Source organism: Sinohyriopsis cumingii, chromosome 10 (assembly GCF_028554795.1).
Source record: "Sinohyriopsis cumingii isolate HCF-2022 chromosome 10, ASM2855479v2, whole genome shotgun sequence".
Classification (NCBI taxonomy): domain Eukaryota; kingdom Metazoa; phylum Mollusca; class Bivalvia; order Unionida; family Unionidae; genus Sinohyriopsis; species Sinohyriopsis cumingii.
The window spans coordinates 31,613,387-31,630,695 of NC_142970.1; the positions used below are offsets into that span (position 1 = coordinate 31,613,387).

At 35.5% G+C, this 17,309-nt stretch overlaps 1 protein-coding gene across 1 annotated transcript in view; it reads left to right on the forward strand.

Annotated features, from left to right (window-relative positions):
• Positions 1 to 17,309, forward strand: part of LOC149789841 (uncharacterized) — a 106,793-nt gene that overhangs the window by 48,614 nt on the left and 40,870 nt on the right. The window contains exons 2-4 of the mRNA XM_089973136.1: positions 7,514 to 8,116; positions 8,548 to 8,654; positions 11,164 to 11,317. Coding sequence (XP_089829262.1) covers positions 7,514 to 8,116; positions 8,548 to 8,654; positions 11,164 to 11,317 — 864 coding nt within the window. The remainder of the gene's footprint in view (positions 1 to 7,513; positions 8,117 to 8,547; positions 8,655 to 11,163; positions 11,318 to 17,309) is intronic.

A 17,309-nucleotide genomic window follows, 5' to 3' on the forward strand; every position in this document is an offset into this window, starting at 1 on the left:
TGTGTGTGACTGTTTTTGGCCTTAACATATCTGTAACAATTTTTCAGTCATATCACTATGTTGTATGCATTGTAGAGGTTTATAATGATGTCTAGCATGCAGGCATCATGCTGCAGACATATAGCATCATGTCCCACCTTGTCACATTATCCTGACACTAGGTTGACCTGTCCTAACACTAACTTCTTAATGCTCAGCGCCAAGCGAGGCATCTGCTAGTACCATTTGTATATGTCTTTGGTATGACTTTTCACAGGTTTGAACCCACAACTCCTCACATATGAGGTGGCTGCTCAGACTAATTAGGCCAACAGAGACGTTTCTGAATTTGATAAGTATTTGTAATCTTTTCCATTGAAACCTATTTTATTCTTTTAATAAGCTGACTCAAGGGTCAATATATGAATCTTCATAAAATGGACCTACTACAAGGATGTTGCTCATCTTGCTTTTTCAAACAATTATGTGACTGCCAGCATATGTTATATCAGTTGAAAAATATCATGAAGTAATGAAAAAAATTTGCTTTGATATATAGATCAAGGCCTCCTTATTCTCTCCCTCCCATAGACTAACAAGTAGATCTCCATTTTTATCTGACATATATGGTAGTGGAGAAAAACCATGCCTGGATGTATTTTGGAATAGATCTTTCTGTAAAAATACTGTCAGACTATCGACAGCTTACTAGTAAGTAATGTATATATTTTGACTGACCGCTTTATTTGGACATGAAGTAAAGTCCCTCTTCTTTTGACCGCACAGCAAGATGTGATGGCACGTCTTAACTGCAGCTCTGTCCCAGGCATTAGTCAATTCCTAGTGACCAATTCCTCACTAGATGGTCTCCAAGTATTACTTTTTTCTTGGGGTGATGCTGTGCCTTGAATCCATGCATCAACAATTTAATAAAAGGTCAACAGATGATTGATACACAGGTATTCAGTTCTGACAAGGATTACTATGAAAAAAGTACACTAGACGAGTCACATAAGTTTAACACTAATTGTACACTTCCAGATTAGTCATATGAGGGTAACACTAATGTAGAAGAATCGCACAAGAGTAACAGTAATTGTACACTTCTAGATGAGGGTCACATTAATTGTACACTTCTAGACCAGACAGAAGATGGTTATTTTAATTCTATACTTCAGAGGAGTGGAATTCTATGCTGATATAAGGTTCTTTACCCTGTTCTCTTCTTTGTGATGATGCATCATTTTCATTGTGTCATTGACAATAAAAGCTGATGAATATGTTGATAGCATGGTAGGAGTTTTTACTGAGACAAATGTGAAGAAAACACTGTCAGCGGGAATTAACTGCTGATCTGACTAAGGAATCAAATATGGCAAGTGTCCATTCTTGTCTTTGTTCGCTACTTAATGTAAGACTCCTGTTTCCCAAACATAGTAAATATCTCGGTGGGATGCTTGAATTATTTTCAAATGTGTTATGTGTAGGAATGTTTTGTTTGTTGTCTTCATGGATTTTCTGTAGTCACTGTTGAGAGTGCACTAGGTTTCAAGTATCCAATCCCTAGTATATTTAAAAGTCAAGTTTTGTCTAATTACTTTTTAATCTGTGTTTGTAAACATTTTTATTTGGACATTCTACGATCAACCTGATTTCTGATTTGTTGGCTGTTAAAACTGCAGTGAAGAACCTGACCTTGTTTACAAATAAGATTGATCTGGAAATGTACTTATGTCCCTCATCCTGATTATGTTATTGTGTCATAGTTTTATTTATATCAGGGTTATTTACATTAGAATTACTAATTCCTATCTTAAACATCAGGATTGAAATTAGTCTTTTATTTGTGTTCAAGTATTATTTGAGTGGATGTGTTTATTTCAATCATTGATTGAAATTACAAAGTGGTCATTGACTGTAAGATGCAATCACCATGTGGGAATTACTGTAAACTCATTTGAAGACATTTTTGATTATACTGTATGATTGTGACATATCAAGACAGCACATCAGCATGGTACCAAGCTATTGGCACATCAGCACATTCAAGCCAACTTAATTTTAAACACCAATCAAATTCATTTGGCATACTCTATACCTTTGGACTTGTAGTAGACCTTTTAGGACTATCTGGGATTTAATGATAGTTGTATTTAAATTTTGACTTTGCATACTTTGTCAGGCACTATCTTGGATACAATATACAATAAATAAGCACATGTTACTATTTGTGGTGGGACCCCAAGTGGCTGAGTGGTCTAAAGCACTCACCGTTCAAGATCACTGCCATGTCACCTGTATCTACATGGGTTTGAATCTCAGGCTTGGCTATACGAGAAAGCCTGCCAGTAGCTTCTCATGGGTCAGTGGTTCTTCCCAGGGTTTTCCAGGGTTCTTCCTCCACCAGTTATACTGGCCACCATGTATAGCCTATCTTGTGCTGAAAAATGGCATTAAACCCTACAAGAACAACAACTATATGTGGCATATTTTGGAAGGAAGGTGTAGTGCTACTGAACTCTCAGCAAGTGGTGTAATCATGTCTAGTTGCTATTATCCTGTGCTAAAGCCAAGAGACTAAACACACATTTTATTTTCTGTTTAGACTTTAACACACATTTCTGCCAAATGCAATTTTTTTTACTGGTTAGCAAAATGCCAGGAAAACCCCTCGACAAAGAACATTTTATTTTTTGTTTAGGCTTTAATACAGCAGACACTTTCAGTTGAATACAAGTAACAGTCTTCACTGGTTAGCAAATCTTCAGGAAAAAATATTAATGACTTGGAGATAGAATGACAGATCATTTGCCTGATTACTGCAGTGTTTGTTACCTTACAGACTGGGGAAAGGGAAAGGAGCAAACATTGAAACTTACTGTAGTGTTACATATCATATTGGGGAAAGAGAAACGAACACATTAAAAATAAATATAGTGCTACCAAACAGCTTGGGGAAAGAGAAAGGAACAAACATGAAAAATTACTATAGTGTTACCTAACAGCTTGGGGTAAAGAAAGGAACAAACACTGAAAGGTTCTTTTTGAAAGGAGTAACAATTAAATGATACATTATATATTTAAAATGTATCTGAGACATATTAATCATAAATCTGCATTTTATGATGGCCTAATGTTTTGGACAGCTTTTATTTTCTTCTAGAATTATACAAAATCTAGACTTTTTTTTCACTTTGAGATGCTCAGTCAATAAAATATGTTGATGCAATAAATATGACTCAGTGAAAAGACTAAGTTTTGACCAGGTTTAAAAAAAAGAAAATTTAACACTTACTTCAGCTGCAACTAACTAATAATAATAATAATAACAATAACAGCTTTAAGAAAACAATGACTGTGATTATAATATCTGGCAAGACCTGGTATAGACTGGCAAATTTCAAATATTGTTGGACTGAATATACATAAAGAGGTATAAGCTAATTTTCAAGACTTGGTCACTCAGATCTCTCATTCACAGCTTATTTCATCAAAGTTATTTTCCCACCTGGCATTATACTGGTCATGAAACATTTCAGTGCATCTCTGTAGGTACTACATTCTTCCCTCAAGTGTATGTCACTGATATTTCTTTGTAGCTTACTTATATGGATCAATTTCTGTTTATTGGGCGATTTCATGGGCAGTGCTCATACTGAATTTAATTGATTGTATTGCTGATATGTATAAAAAGTACTCCTCCACTATAAGACCCTTCATTATAATACCATTCATGTTGTAAGGCATTTATAGCCATGGATCACTTTCATCATGTAGCAATGAAGTTATATGTATAATGTATTTCTTTATATGGTAGTCTCAGTACAAAGCATTATACTTTATGGTTCCCATGGACATTGTTACAAAGCTGTATACTCTGTGGTTTTCATGTTCATTGTTACAAAGTGGTATACTTTATGGCATCCATAGACAGTGTTACAAAGCAGTATAATCTATGGCTTCCGTGGACACTGTTACACAGCAGTAGCTCTATGGCAAGCAAGATACTCTATGGCTTACAGAGACAGTGTTACAAAGCAATGTTCTGTACGGCTTCCTTGTTCAGTGCTACAAAGCAGTTAGTTGTGATTTCCCATGGACAGTGTTACAAAGCAGTATAGTCTGTGGCTTCCATGGACATTGTTACAAAGTGGAATACTCCATGGCTTCCATGGGCAAATTACAGAATTAACAAACCTGTATACTCCGTGTTTTCCATGCACACTGTTACAAAGCTGTATACTCTGTGGCTTCCCTGGACATTGCTACAAAGTGGAATACTCTGTGGCTTCCATGGACAAATTACAAAATTAACAAAGCTGTATACACTGTGTTTTCCATGGACACTGTTACAAATCAGTACATGTATATTCTATGGCTTCCATGGACATTTTTACAAAGTGGAATACTCTATGGCTTCCATGGACATTGCTACAAAGCTGTATACTCTGTGGCTTCCATGGAAACTGTTACAAAGCAGTATACTTGATGGCTTCCATGGACATTGTTACAAAGTGTTACACTCTATGGGTTCCATGGACATTGTTACAAAGCAGTTACTCTGCGACTTCCATGGTCAGTGGTACAAAGCAATTGCTTTATGACTTACATGGACACTGTTACAAAGCAGTATACTCTATGGCTTCCATGGACATTGTTACAAAGCAGTATACTCTATGACTTCCATGGACTGTGTTAAAAAACAGTTGCTCTATGACTTCCTTGGACAGGGGCCCTGAGTGGCCGAATGGTCTGAAGTGATCTCCATTATGGATCACTGCCATCTCACCTCTGTCTGCATGAGTTCAAGTCTCCGATTCGGCCAATATGGGTATGTGAGAAAGCATGCCAGTGGCTTCTCATGGGTTGGTGGTTTTTTCTGATATTTTCCTGAGTTCTTCATCCACCATTAATACTAGCCGCCATGTATAGCCTATCATGTGCTAAAAAATGGCATTAAACCCAACAACAACAACTTGCTTGGACAGTGTTATAAAAGCAGTAATGCTATATCTATAATGTAGTACATGATTATAAGTTGATCTTACCTTAAGTGAAATATATACATGCACTTCATAGCTTCCATGGACAGCATTATAATGAGGGAATACTATTGTGTATTTTATTGCAAGGCAGCCTCACTATAGGATGGTCTACTGTATGCCTCCTATGGACAGCATTATAAAGAGGGAACACTATTGTGTAAGCCAGTCTCACTTTGTCAGTATACTGTATGCCTCCTATGGACAGCATTATAAAGAGGGAATACTACTGTGGACTTCATTGCAGGGCAGTCTCCCTAAATGGAGGTCTTTACTCTCAATGGACAGCTTTATAAGGTCGTACTATGTGTGTGATGAATTTTATTTTAAGTTGATATACTCTATGTCATCTATGTATTGTGTGATAATGAGGGAGTAGTATTTGCAGTATTTCTTGCATGTTAAAACCAAGGGCAAGTGTACAAAGAAATTGTCCAAATATATGGGTTGGTATTATTTCAGATTATGATATTCATATATTTATGGCACATATTTGAAAAAATAATCCAGAGCTGTTTTTCTTTTCTTTTAAAGTTTAATTATAGTTATTTCTATTTTTATTCTACTATTATTTGATAACTGTGCTGTTTTATTTTTAGAAGTCTGGCTTGTGTTATTTGGTCCTAAATTAAAATTATGTTGATCAGATAATTTAATATTATTTTAATTTTAAAAATGTTATTTCCACTCCTGAAGAATATAGAAGACTTATTATGATTATTAGTTAGTACGTAATGAAAATGGTGCCAGTCTAGCATCCAATATAGATGCCAACATATCCATGTGGAAAATCTTGTTCTGCTGTCCTTTTTGAATGGATGGTCATATTGATGCAGAGTTTTCACCAAAAGACTTCAATGTTGTTTTCCTGGTCATAAAAAATGGTGGTGATTTTGCATCCATTATGGCCAAAACAGTTACTAGTTTGAAAATATTATCATTGAAAAAGAATAGTGAAATGGGGGTTTCACTTAAATACTTCTTATGCCATCGAGCTGGTCCTAAATGAAAATGATGATGATCTGATATACAATCTGGCCACCATGAAAATCGTATCACTCCAACTGGCTGGATGGTCTTATTTTTTTTCTTTTTCAAAAAGATTTCTAGTGGTGTCTTGTTGACCTTGAATGAAAATGGTGCTGATCTGACATCCGATAGATTGAAAATCATATTATTGATACTCTTGAATAAAAGGTTATATCAACATCAGGTTTTCATTAAAAGACTTTTTATGAGTTTCACTTGGCCCTAAATATAAATGATATCATGGTCACTATAATGTCCATCTTGGAAATATTTGTACAAGTGCTTCTGTTGAATGGACGGTCATATCAACATACATGTTGTTAATAAAATAATATCAGAGATGGTTTCCACACTCACAGTATAGGCCATCAGTCTCAACAAGGGACTCTTACTACTGAGACTGTTTCTTTGCCACTGTACATGCTAAAGTCATGAAACATGGAGATTGTACATAGCTACATGATATTAATGTTACTGGTATATTTCAAGCTTCGTGGGTTTGTTTCACTTACGTTCATGTCAAACCACTGATTGGGAAGCACATCACTAAAGGAGGTTGGTTGCATCAGCTTGGATGCCGTTGTACCCTCCTAGAATTAGGAGGTCCTGTGATTGAGCCCCAGTGTTGCCATGATATTTTCCGTGTGAATTGTGTGGCAGTAGCTGGTTTCTGATGATAAAGGCTTGTCATATTTAAAGGGAAACTTTATTTTCAGTCTTATTAGGCAGGTCCATGAGATCACAGGTAATGAAGACAGAAGGACATGTCTTAGAAAAACAGGGCAAAATGTAAAAACTTAGGTGCATTATGTGCGACAGATAGTTATTGGAGTGCCTGTCTAGAATTACAGAAGTCCTAAATTCAAACCTAGTATGGACATGATTCCTGTGTCATAGACAGTGTCAAAAATCCCTTCTCTGCTGTGTAGGCTTTATTGTCTCATATATGTACAGCATTTATATCTAAATTTATATGGAATTCTCCATTCTTGCTGTTGTTTTATTACTTTTTCTTATATTTATAGGTTACTGCATTTGTATGGGAAAATATGAACAGGTTTTTCGGATGGAAATACTGCATGACCTTGGGATTTCATATTTTCCCATACAAATGCAGTAACCTTTTTATTATATGCTCATTTTCTTATTCTACCCAATTCTGACAATCTAAAGTAAACATAGAAAAATTGAGCATATAATATTTTGTGCTATTTTCACTTTTATTACAAGAATATCAGCATCCTAGTTTGCATACAGACTTCACCTTGGTTAAATCCAAGATAAATCATGCTTGAAAAGTGGATCCTTGTCAAAGTCAGTGAACAGCTGGTCAAAAGTTGTGATAGAGAGTCAGTATACGGGTAAGATGGTGACTGTACCTATTTTTGTAAAGTTTAAAGACTAATCTAATTACATGATACAATGCATAATTCATTTGCATTCACTGTTCCTTGTGTTTTCAGATTCAGAACAGGATCGTAGACTGTGTCGCCTTGCCAAGGTCCTGATTGAGCAACATTCAACCAGCGATAAGGCCATTGCTGAGGAACAGGCTGCAGTACCTCAACAAGGAGTGAGAACTGATAACTCTGCAAATATTACAGACGAAGAGGAGGTTGTGGTCCCTCCTGAAGGAGATGAAATTATTAACAGTCATACAGGAGCTCATGTTTCTGTTGAAGATAAGGAGACAGAAGCACTATCCACTGGTCGCCATTCTCCTCATGAAGACTTTGGCCAAAATATTGTATCTACTGCTAGTCAAGAAAAAGAATTCCCCGCTGCTGTAGCTCAGCCGACACTCACCCAGTCTGAAACAAGCACCATGGCCATGCTAAAATTGTTGAAAGAAAATCCTGATAAATTGAGACGTAATGCTGTCAAATATGCACCAATGACAATATGGGACTTCGCAGGGCAGTACGCATTTTATACAACACACCAGACATTCCTGACAAGACGAGCCATATATCTTCTTGTTTCAGATGTCAGTGGGCAGGTCACTGATCTTGTAGACGATGAATGCTATTTTGATAGTGAAGGAACAATGAAGTGCAGAGTGCATGGTGAGTTTTTACCTGTTAGCCCACCCCCAAATAATAAACTGATTATTCTTAGTTTCTTTATGGAGCTTTATTCCCCAGACAAAAAAGGATAAAGAAGATTATTTAAGAACAAACATTTTTGACAGCCCCACATTCGCAGAACCTTGACATTGCGATTACTTTGGCATCCATATGCATGTCCTTGCAAACAGTTATACCATAAATTAACTTCAGTGTTAAAGTTTTTACTTTTCTTTTATTTCAGTACCATTTAGCCCCACCCTCTTTGTTTGTTTTGTTGATTTTAATGTTACTTTTAACACATTATGCTAGGAATTATTGAAAGGTAATGACATATTTCAAAAGGATAATGCACTGTTGTAATAACTGCCACCCTTTTGACTAAATGTATTATGGAAATCTTAAAAACATCTTTTTATGATTATTTTCAGATCTGACTGAGGTGTGGATAAACTCCATACATTCATGTGCACCATCTTCTGAAGCTGGCATCCCCCCAGTGATTTTAGTTGGAACACATGTGGATAAAATTTCACAGGTACAAATTAAGGTCATTTATGTAAGAGATGTTACAAATATTTTCATTTCCTTCTTATTTTATTATGTCAATCCTTGCTTTATAGTTTATGTGATATATATATATATATATATATATATATATATATATATATATATATATATATATATATATATATATATATATATAGTACACAAAAGGCCAGATTGTTTTTGTTTTGGTAATATCACACAACAAAACAAATACATTTTTGAATAAGACAAGGTGAACTAGGAACTGAGATAATTTTGCCAAAACTTTCGTTGAGAATACTGAAAATTGAATGATTAGCTATTTTTTTTTTATATCACGTTGAGCACATTATTAGCTTTGTCATGCCAATAAATGGAAGATAAGTCCCTTTTGTAAGGACAAGCCATGGTAGCTACCCTGGAGTGCTAAATATGGTGGACAGTCACTGATATAAGAACAGTGTGGCAGCGACTGAATATTTTCTGGAAGTTTGAAAACTTTGTGTGATTTTGATACTTTTACTGTGTGCTGTGCTTTATATTGGTACATATTCTTTCTACTAAGTAAAATGCGCTGTGTTTTATATTGGTACATAATCTTTCTACTAAGTAAAATATGCTGAGATTTATATTGGAAATCTATGGATATATCACAGAATCACAATTACTTGGTGAGTTTTTCCTGTATAATCACTGTGATAATAGGGCCATCAGTTGCTGTTCACAATTGTTTGTATGGCCCTGAAACTCAAGTATACTCAATTACACAATCATTAAATATAGGTTGATTTCATTATACGGATGCACCATGCTTCTACATATGTTTTCTAACATTTGTATTAACTAACATCACCATAAGGTCAAGGCTAAGGTTAGAGTATGTCCCTGCATGCACTGTCTATCATCCATTATCAGTCATCTATCTGTTGTTTGCCTGTCCATCAATAATTTATTGTGACATTACTGGATTCCATATTTCTGATCATGTTTCTATCATACATTGAATATAGATTTTATGAAATCAAAATCACAGACAAGGTTGAGCTTGTTATCACTCAAAAGGCCGTATTTCTGATCTGATTTTGATCGGACTTGTAATTTATGCTTATATCATTAATGTCTTGGACGTGTTTGTTAATGAGTGAGATACATACAAGCTAATGAGATGACCTTGCATCTGATTATCTGAACCTTATTTCTGAGACCTTTTCATTCAAATGTAGAATATGGGTTTATATCCTCAAAATTTCTGACAAGTTTGATACTGACCAGGACCATGCATATGTATGAGATGATCTTGTACCTGATTGGCTGACCTTGATACTACTCTGGAGGTCAAATTTCTGTTCCAATTTTGATCAAACTTAGTAGCTATTATGCATATCTAATTAAGATCTTAGATGGTTTCAATAATGAAAGAGATCCATGTCTGTTAACGAGGTGAACTTGAATAGACTGGCTGAGCTAGCAAAAATACTGTATATTTTATACAGCTGATATGATTTTGATCAAGATTAGAACATAAGCTTACATCATCAAGATATTACATGGATTTAATACTGAGTGAGAACCATGCATACTAATGAGGCAATCCTACATCTCATTGACTTTATTCCAACTCTGGAGGCCACATTATTTCTGATCCAGTTTTGTTCAAACTTGTAATATTTGCCTGTATCATAAGGATCTTGGATGGGTTCAGTTATGGGTAAAATACATGCATACTCATGAGTTCATCTTGCAGCTGATTGGTTGTGCCTGTAACCACTTGGGAAGACATGTTTCGGATCTGATTTTCCTGAAATCCAAAATATTTCCAGATGGGGACAAATATTGCAGAGGGATCTATCTTTAAGATTTTGTTTGCCATTTTTGTCTTAGTTAAGCATAATGAAATCAAAAGATTTTCTTTACTGACATTATATCTACAACTATCTTTCATACTTGAATTTATAATAAAAATATATATGTTACAAATAACTGACTGCTCATTTTGCATAACAGTAGCTGACTAAAATGTGGTTCTCATGTTTCTCGTGTTTCTTCCTTGAGACTTGTTGTCATTCCTGCTGAGTAGGTGACGCAGTCAACTACTTCAAGTACTAGGTAAATTATGTACCAAATACTACAAAAGGAAGTTTTTTAAACACAACAAACCCAGATTCACTTATATTTGAAGTCCATTGTTTGAATGCTGTTGTAATGACAGAATTACATGACTTTAAACAGCTAGAACTGGCATGATCTTGTAAGAATTGTATGATAATGATTCGTAAGATATTTAATGTACACTGGGAATGTTGAAAGGTAAATGTATGCTCCCTGCAGCTCATATCCATTTGTTGTAATCATGTCATGTGATTAGGTCACTTCCATGAGGGTGGGAGGACTGATAATGAGCATTATATAGTGTAATCACTGTAGCGGCAAAATTCAACTGGCGTAGTCATACGTTTTGGGCTATTGTTTATATTTTGTGCAAGGGAGTATGTCCAATCTTATTTAATCTTTTGGATCAGAAACAATCACCAGCAGAAGGAATCGAGTCAGAGACACACACCATGATGTCTGATACTGTAGAGTTAACCTTGCCCACTACATTACCACCTGCTGCTGCCAGCAAAGAACAGGCTACTGTGTCTTCCACCATTTTGCCTATGCAGAGCAATGCAGGTAAGTCTAGGGAATGCAAGAATTTTATGAATCATTATCTGTGATATGAGAGATGTACTTGTTTCTCTTTCATATATGTTCTTGGTTGCATTAACATTAGGAAACTAAGCTCCTCTACCTCTGATTACAGCTCTCCCCAATGATAACACTTGTCTTTTTTGTCAATACTATATATAGACCAAGGGCAGTAACTCTTGCCCATTACATCCCCTTGCAAGTGCCAAGCCCTTCCAAAATTCTTTTGATTATCTCTTTTGTTTTCATTCATTCATGAAGAAATTGTGTATAGTGAGGACTATATTACAGGTGGTCTTCAAAATTGATTTTGAACAAGATTTATGTATATTGTGTTCCATTCATGGGCTTTGTTTATTTTGACTTCATACTCTAACATGGTATCATAGATGCATTTTGTTGTTTATGTTTTTGTAGTAGAACATGTTGTGTGGCCTATTAACAAATTTGAAGTTTTTAATTTAATATTATTTTTACCTTGTTGTCTTTAAGCTGAACAATGACAGTGGTATGTACCCAAATGTAAAAGGTTCAAGACCAATGAGGACACACATGACATGTCTCACCTGCACCAAATGTACATTATCTGGAACATGCAGTGTCTGCCCCTTTGGACAGAGGATATTTGCTACATTGACTTAAGAAAGAGTGTGAAGAACAGAGGGAATTGAAGCAAGACTCCAACTGAACAGTCTTGATGTATTGGACATCCATTCTAAGACAGAGTCAATTGCAAGCTTACAACCTGCTACCACTACTTCAGCCATATTGGAGGAGCAAGAGCCTGCTGTTTGCAGTATGAAAGATCTATCCTATGCATGTGGCTGACCATTATTCATGGCATACTTATTGGCATGATACCATGATGCATGCAGAGACAATGGTACTGCCTCTTCCTTGCCTCCATGTATGTTCTACCCTGACCTGTAGAAATTGTTGAGGATAACTCAAATATAATGTGAAGACAAACTAGAAAATGTAATACACTCAGCTCTAACAGTGGACGGAACTGAGTGAATGAAATTTGTCATATGTTGCCACTTTCTGAATGGCCTTGATTTCCTATGGCCAGTCAGGCCTATAAGGTCAAGACATCCTAAGACTTATATAAGAGAAGAATGTTTCCTTCCTTCTTCATCCACAGTCCTCAAACAAAATGGAATGTTGACTATCTGTCCAATAAGATAAGAGATCTGGGCATTTTGAAGGCATTCTTATTAGAGTAACAATTACAAGTGACCTTTTCCTCTTCCTGATATAGAACTCATTTAGAATGCCTTTAATACTGAACATCCAGCTCTAGATGAGAATAGTCTGGCTGTAAATATGACTACTGCTGTGTTCAGTCAAGTTTACAGAAATGTTTACTATACCACATCAAAACTGGTATGTAACATTGTGGCCATGTTATCAATGTTGGACCTAACATCATTATCTGTTTTTCCTTTTGGCAAAAAATAAGCTAATGAGCATGCCTGGAAGTTGATGGCTCAAAATGCAAAAGTCATCAACTGAACAGAGCATATTTCCATGGTGAATTCTTTGAGTATCTGCTAACTTGCTTGGTGTGATAAAAAGCATGTCTTCATTTGACGTCATATAAACCACATTATGCTCTGACGCGTTGTAATAATACCTTTTCTGGAGACATACAGTTCAGGAACTGCCTTTATGACTCTTTGTTCAGCCTTAAGGATTGGGTTGGGTGGCTAAAAATTGGGTTTCTCATCCCAGAAACCTCCTAACTCCAGCTGTTAACTCACTAAACCAACCGCCTGCGGACAGCCTATCAGTGGATGCCAGACACCTACATTTCCATGACCGTTGGATTATTCTGTTTCCGTAGAATGAGTAGGTAATTCAAGTTATTTCATACAAGTTTTGGATTTTATTTATCTATCCCCTTCCTCTTTCATGCTCAACACTCATGACATATTTACTGTCAGATAGAGATGAGAAAATTATGCAGCATTGGATCTGGTCATTATTTGTCAAGGGGTCGGTGAATAATTTTATAAAACTACAATCTCTGGGGTCTTTTTCCATGCTTTTCCTTGTACGAAAGGTGAATGGCAAGCTCAGATTGATCATTGACCAAGGCCACCGCAGACACTTATTTTCTCAGAAATTGTGAGTATTAAAATCGTTATGTCTTTAATCTGCAGAAATACAAGATAAAACTACAGAATTGATGAAATGTTACCTGGTACTTGCGATTTGCACTGCTAATTGCATGAATGCACAAATCTAAAAACCCACATTTTCAAATGTTGTAGAGAAAGAAAAAAAAATATTAAATGAAAGTCGTATGCTGGTTGTACTAAAAATACAAAAACAAAAGAACACAATATTCTCCATATTTATATACCCTGAGAACAACTTCAGGAGTTTTATTGTATCACGTAACTACCACGTTGACATGTGCTCTCTGCTTGATAAATCAGACTGGACAGATTGCTAGTTTTTACAAAAGCTATCTGACTTTCATTTAATTTAATTAAATTTCTGTACAACAGCATTAAAAAAGAGTTTGTTGTTGATGTCATGTGACTATTGGACTTTCAAAGTCGTCATTTGAGATTTGTGAAGTCATGTGACTAGTAATGCATATGGCAAGTACAGGGTCAGGTTTCATCTATGCCGTAATTTTGTCTAGTCTGTTAGCAGATTAAAGATATAACGTTTATGATACTTGCCATTTATGAGAAAATAAATAATTTCATATCGATTTCGTGCAGGTATGAGTCGATATAACATAAGTTTAAATTTGCTAGGCCCACTGTAAGCGACTAATATATGTTGCTATGTATGGTGGCGGCAAATTCCAAATTTTCGATATGCAATTGCACTGACCCCACACCACAACCTAAATGTCCAAATATGAAAAATGGGGTGGGAATATTCAGAGGAGACCTGGATGAGAAAACGGGCTGCTATTCGTTTTAAGCCAAATTTATAGTCCAAAATGTTGAATCTCAGAGCTGAAATGAGAAATTGTCATTCCTTGTATTATATATAAGAAAATGATACAAGCCCTTCTATCAATAGAGCCCTGGGGACTGGTTTAACAAATCACAAGAAGACAAGTTGATTTTATGGAAAGGTCAGTTCTTGTTTATACAACAGTATATAATTTTGAAGGTCTTTTGGCAAAATTTAATTCAAACCTTTTGAAAATGTTTTTTAAATGATGGAGTTTTAACCATATCGTCTTAAGGAGGTTGGGTTGTTTGAAAAATCTTGTTTGGGATTGTATTGGCACACATAAATTTAGGGTTAAACTCTTTTCTTTACAAGACAAGATTTTAATTATTTGCATTTATTTTTTATACTGTAATAGGAAATGTTCGCTTTTTATAAGATGCGTATATACATGTGTATATATGTATATGTGTATATATATATATATATATATATATATATATATATATATATATATGTTTAGTTATATATAGTATTCTTTAGAATTAAAGGTTTGAAAGGAAACAAAACTAACTTATGTTCATTTTGTTGTTCCCACTTGGCAACATAATGCAAGTCAGCAAAATAATGATATAATTTTTATTCTGTACATTGAAATGGCTTTACATTTCAATTAATAGGAATATAATCAAACTTGTTTTGTGTGATACATTTTGTGGTTTTGTACATGGTCATCTTTTCTGACTTAGATGTTTTGGCGAGTCTTGAAAGAGAAACTTCTTTAGATTTAGAAAATCCATGTTTTAGAATCTAAAGTGATCTTTAATTCCATTTAGTAATGGTCTTATGTGAACCTTGAAAAAAATAATTTCATCCTTGAAAAACCATGGAAATGACCTGGAAATTTATCGTTAGAAAAGCGTGGGAACGATGCACCTGGCACATAAGACACCATGGCAGAGGACACCATCACACCATGCTTCTGTCAGGAAGGACATATTTAAACATCTGATTCTGGAGAGAATGTTATGAGCAAGAGCATCCTCCATTTTAAAGACATGTACATAAAAGTGGCATGTATTCAGTGACTAGTGCAAAGTCAACAACAGCATCCTTCTGAGTGCCTCAATCCCACAATTGGCTGCTTGCGGCAATGCTGGCCCCACTTCATCCTCAAAGACCACCATTTAATAATATCCAGTACCTTCAGGCTTCGTGGCAGAGTGCATTGGCTGGCAGAGTGCGTTGGCTGGACAGTTGTTACATGAATAGGCCAAAATTTCTCACACTCTTTCAAAAGTTGAATCACTCTTGAGTTTTTACATCATGAGATTCAGATAAATTAATTTTATCTTTGGCTAGCAGTGTAATTTAAATGTCCTCTCAATGGACGAATACTAGCCACAGATAAGATCAACTTGTTCTTAGGTCCTAATAACACAACAGTGCTTTGTAACCTAGAATAGTTTGCCATCAGCGGTCAGTCAGAAAGTTATTATATGCACTTTTTCATAGGTAAATCATGAGAGACATCCTAACAAGATTCTGCCATTTTCTGAAGTACTTCTTGAAATGCAGAAAGAATATTTTGTCAAATTTGAACGTGTTTTTTACTTCCAGTCAAGCTGGTAAAAGAGGATATAACCCCTAAAATGATGGCATTGAGGTTGAAGTTGATGATGCACTCAACATTTTATAACGTTTTGCTAGAGGAGAGTTGACCTTTGATCTCAGCTGATGAGATCAGAGCAATCTGCAAGCTAAATTCTTTGCTGGTATGCATATGCAAACTTTTGGACTTTTTTATTTCTGGGAATTGAAATCCGGTTTGTCCAGTAACCATTGGGGAAATGATCACAAGACGCAGTTGATATCATAACAACCTACTCACTGGCACTTTATATACTTTCACTAGATCTACCTGGACTGTTTTAATCGGTAAGACGAGTTCATTAATTCTTAACCATATATACATATATATATATATATATATATATATATATATATATATATATATATATATATATATATATATATATATATATATATATATTGGCCACTGGTCATGTGACCATCAATGGTGCTGCTCTCAGGATGGGAGAGCAGCGTATCATTCATATAGGGAATCCAACCTTTCTTCCCTCGAAGGATGACCAGGGTGTATAGGTAGGATGATCATCATCCCTTACTCCTATAACATATTATCCATATACAATCATCATTGATGAAAGTATTTAATGGAGAAAGCAATTTTTTTCAGCAAATCTTTTTCCGCCAATAACACCAACCTAATTACATTATATTTTTAAAAGATGGAAAAAAACCCACATCTCTACAGATGCACACATTCTCGTCAATGCATCATTCACCTTAAAACTAGAGTTACTGCCCTTGGTCTATATAGTACAGACAGAAAAGATGATTTTCATCCTTTGGAAAGACCATTCTAGTGGCCTAGTGTTTAGAGCGTCGCCTTGGATGCAGGAGGTCATGGGTTCGATGCCCGGCTGAGTCATAGCGAAGACTTACAAAAATAGTACTAACAGCTGCCTCGCTTGGTACTCAGCATTAAGAGGTTAGTGTTAGGACTGGTCGGCCTGGTGTCAGGATAATGTGACTGGGTGGGACATCATATTACATGTATGTGGCATGACGCCCCAGTGCTAACATCACTATAAACTGCCGCATGGCAGACATCGTAACGATATGTTTGAAAAATTGTTAAAGCTTCATTAAAAATCCAATTCACACACACACACACATCCTTTGGAAAGGTAGCAGAGCTTAGTTTCATAATGGAAATGTAATCAGGTAAGCATTTTTGGAAATACAGTTTACTCAGAAATTTTCAACCACTCACCCTAGTTAGGTTAGTTCAGTTTAGTCGTTCATGTCAGTCAAAATTGGGATAAATTACATTTTTAGACACATAGTTGCTTAATAGTGGTTAATTAATGCAACTATTCTGTTTAAGTAACACTAAAATGTTTCTGTTTTTGGCAGTTATTTGCTTAATACAGGCATAATTTCTACAAATACATTTCTGTTTAAGGCA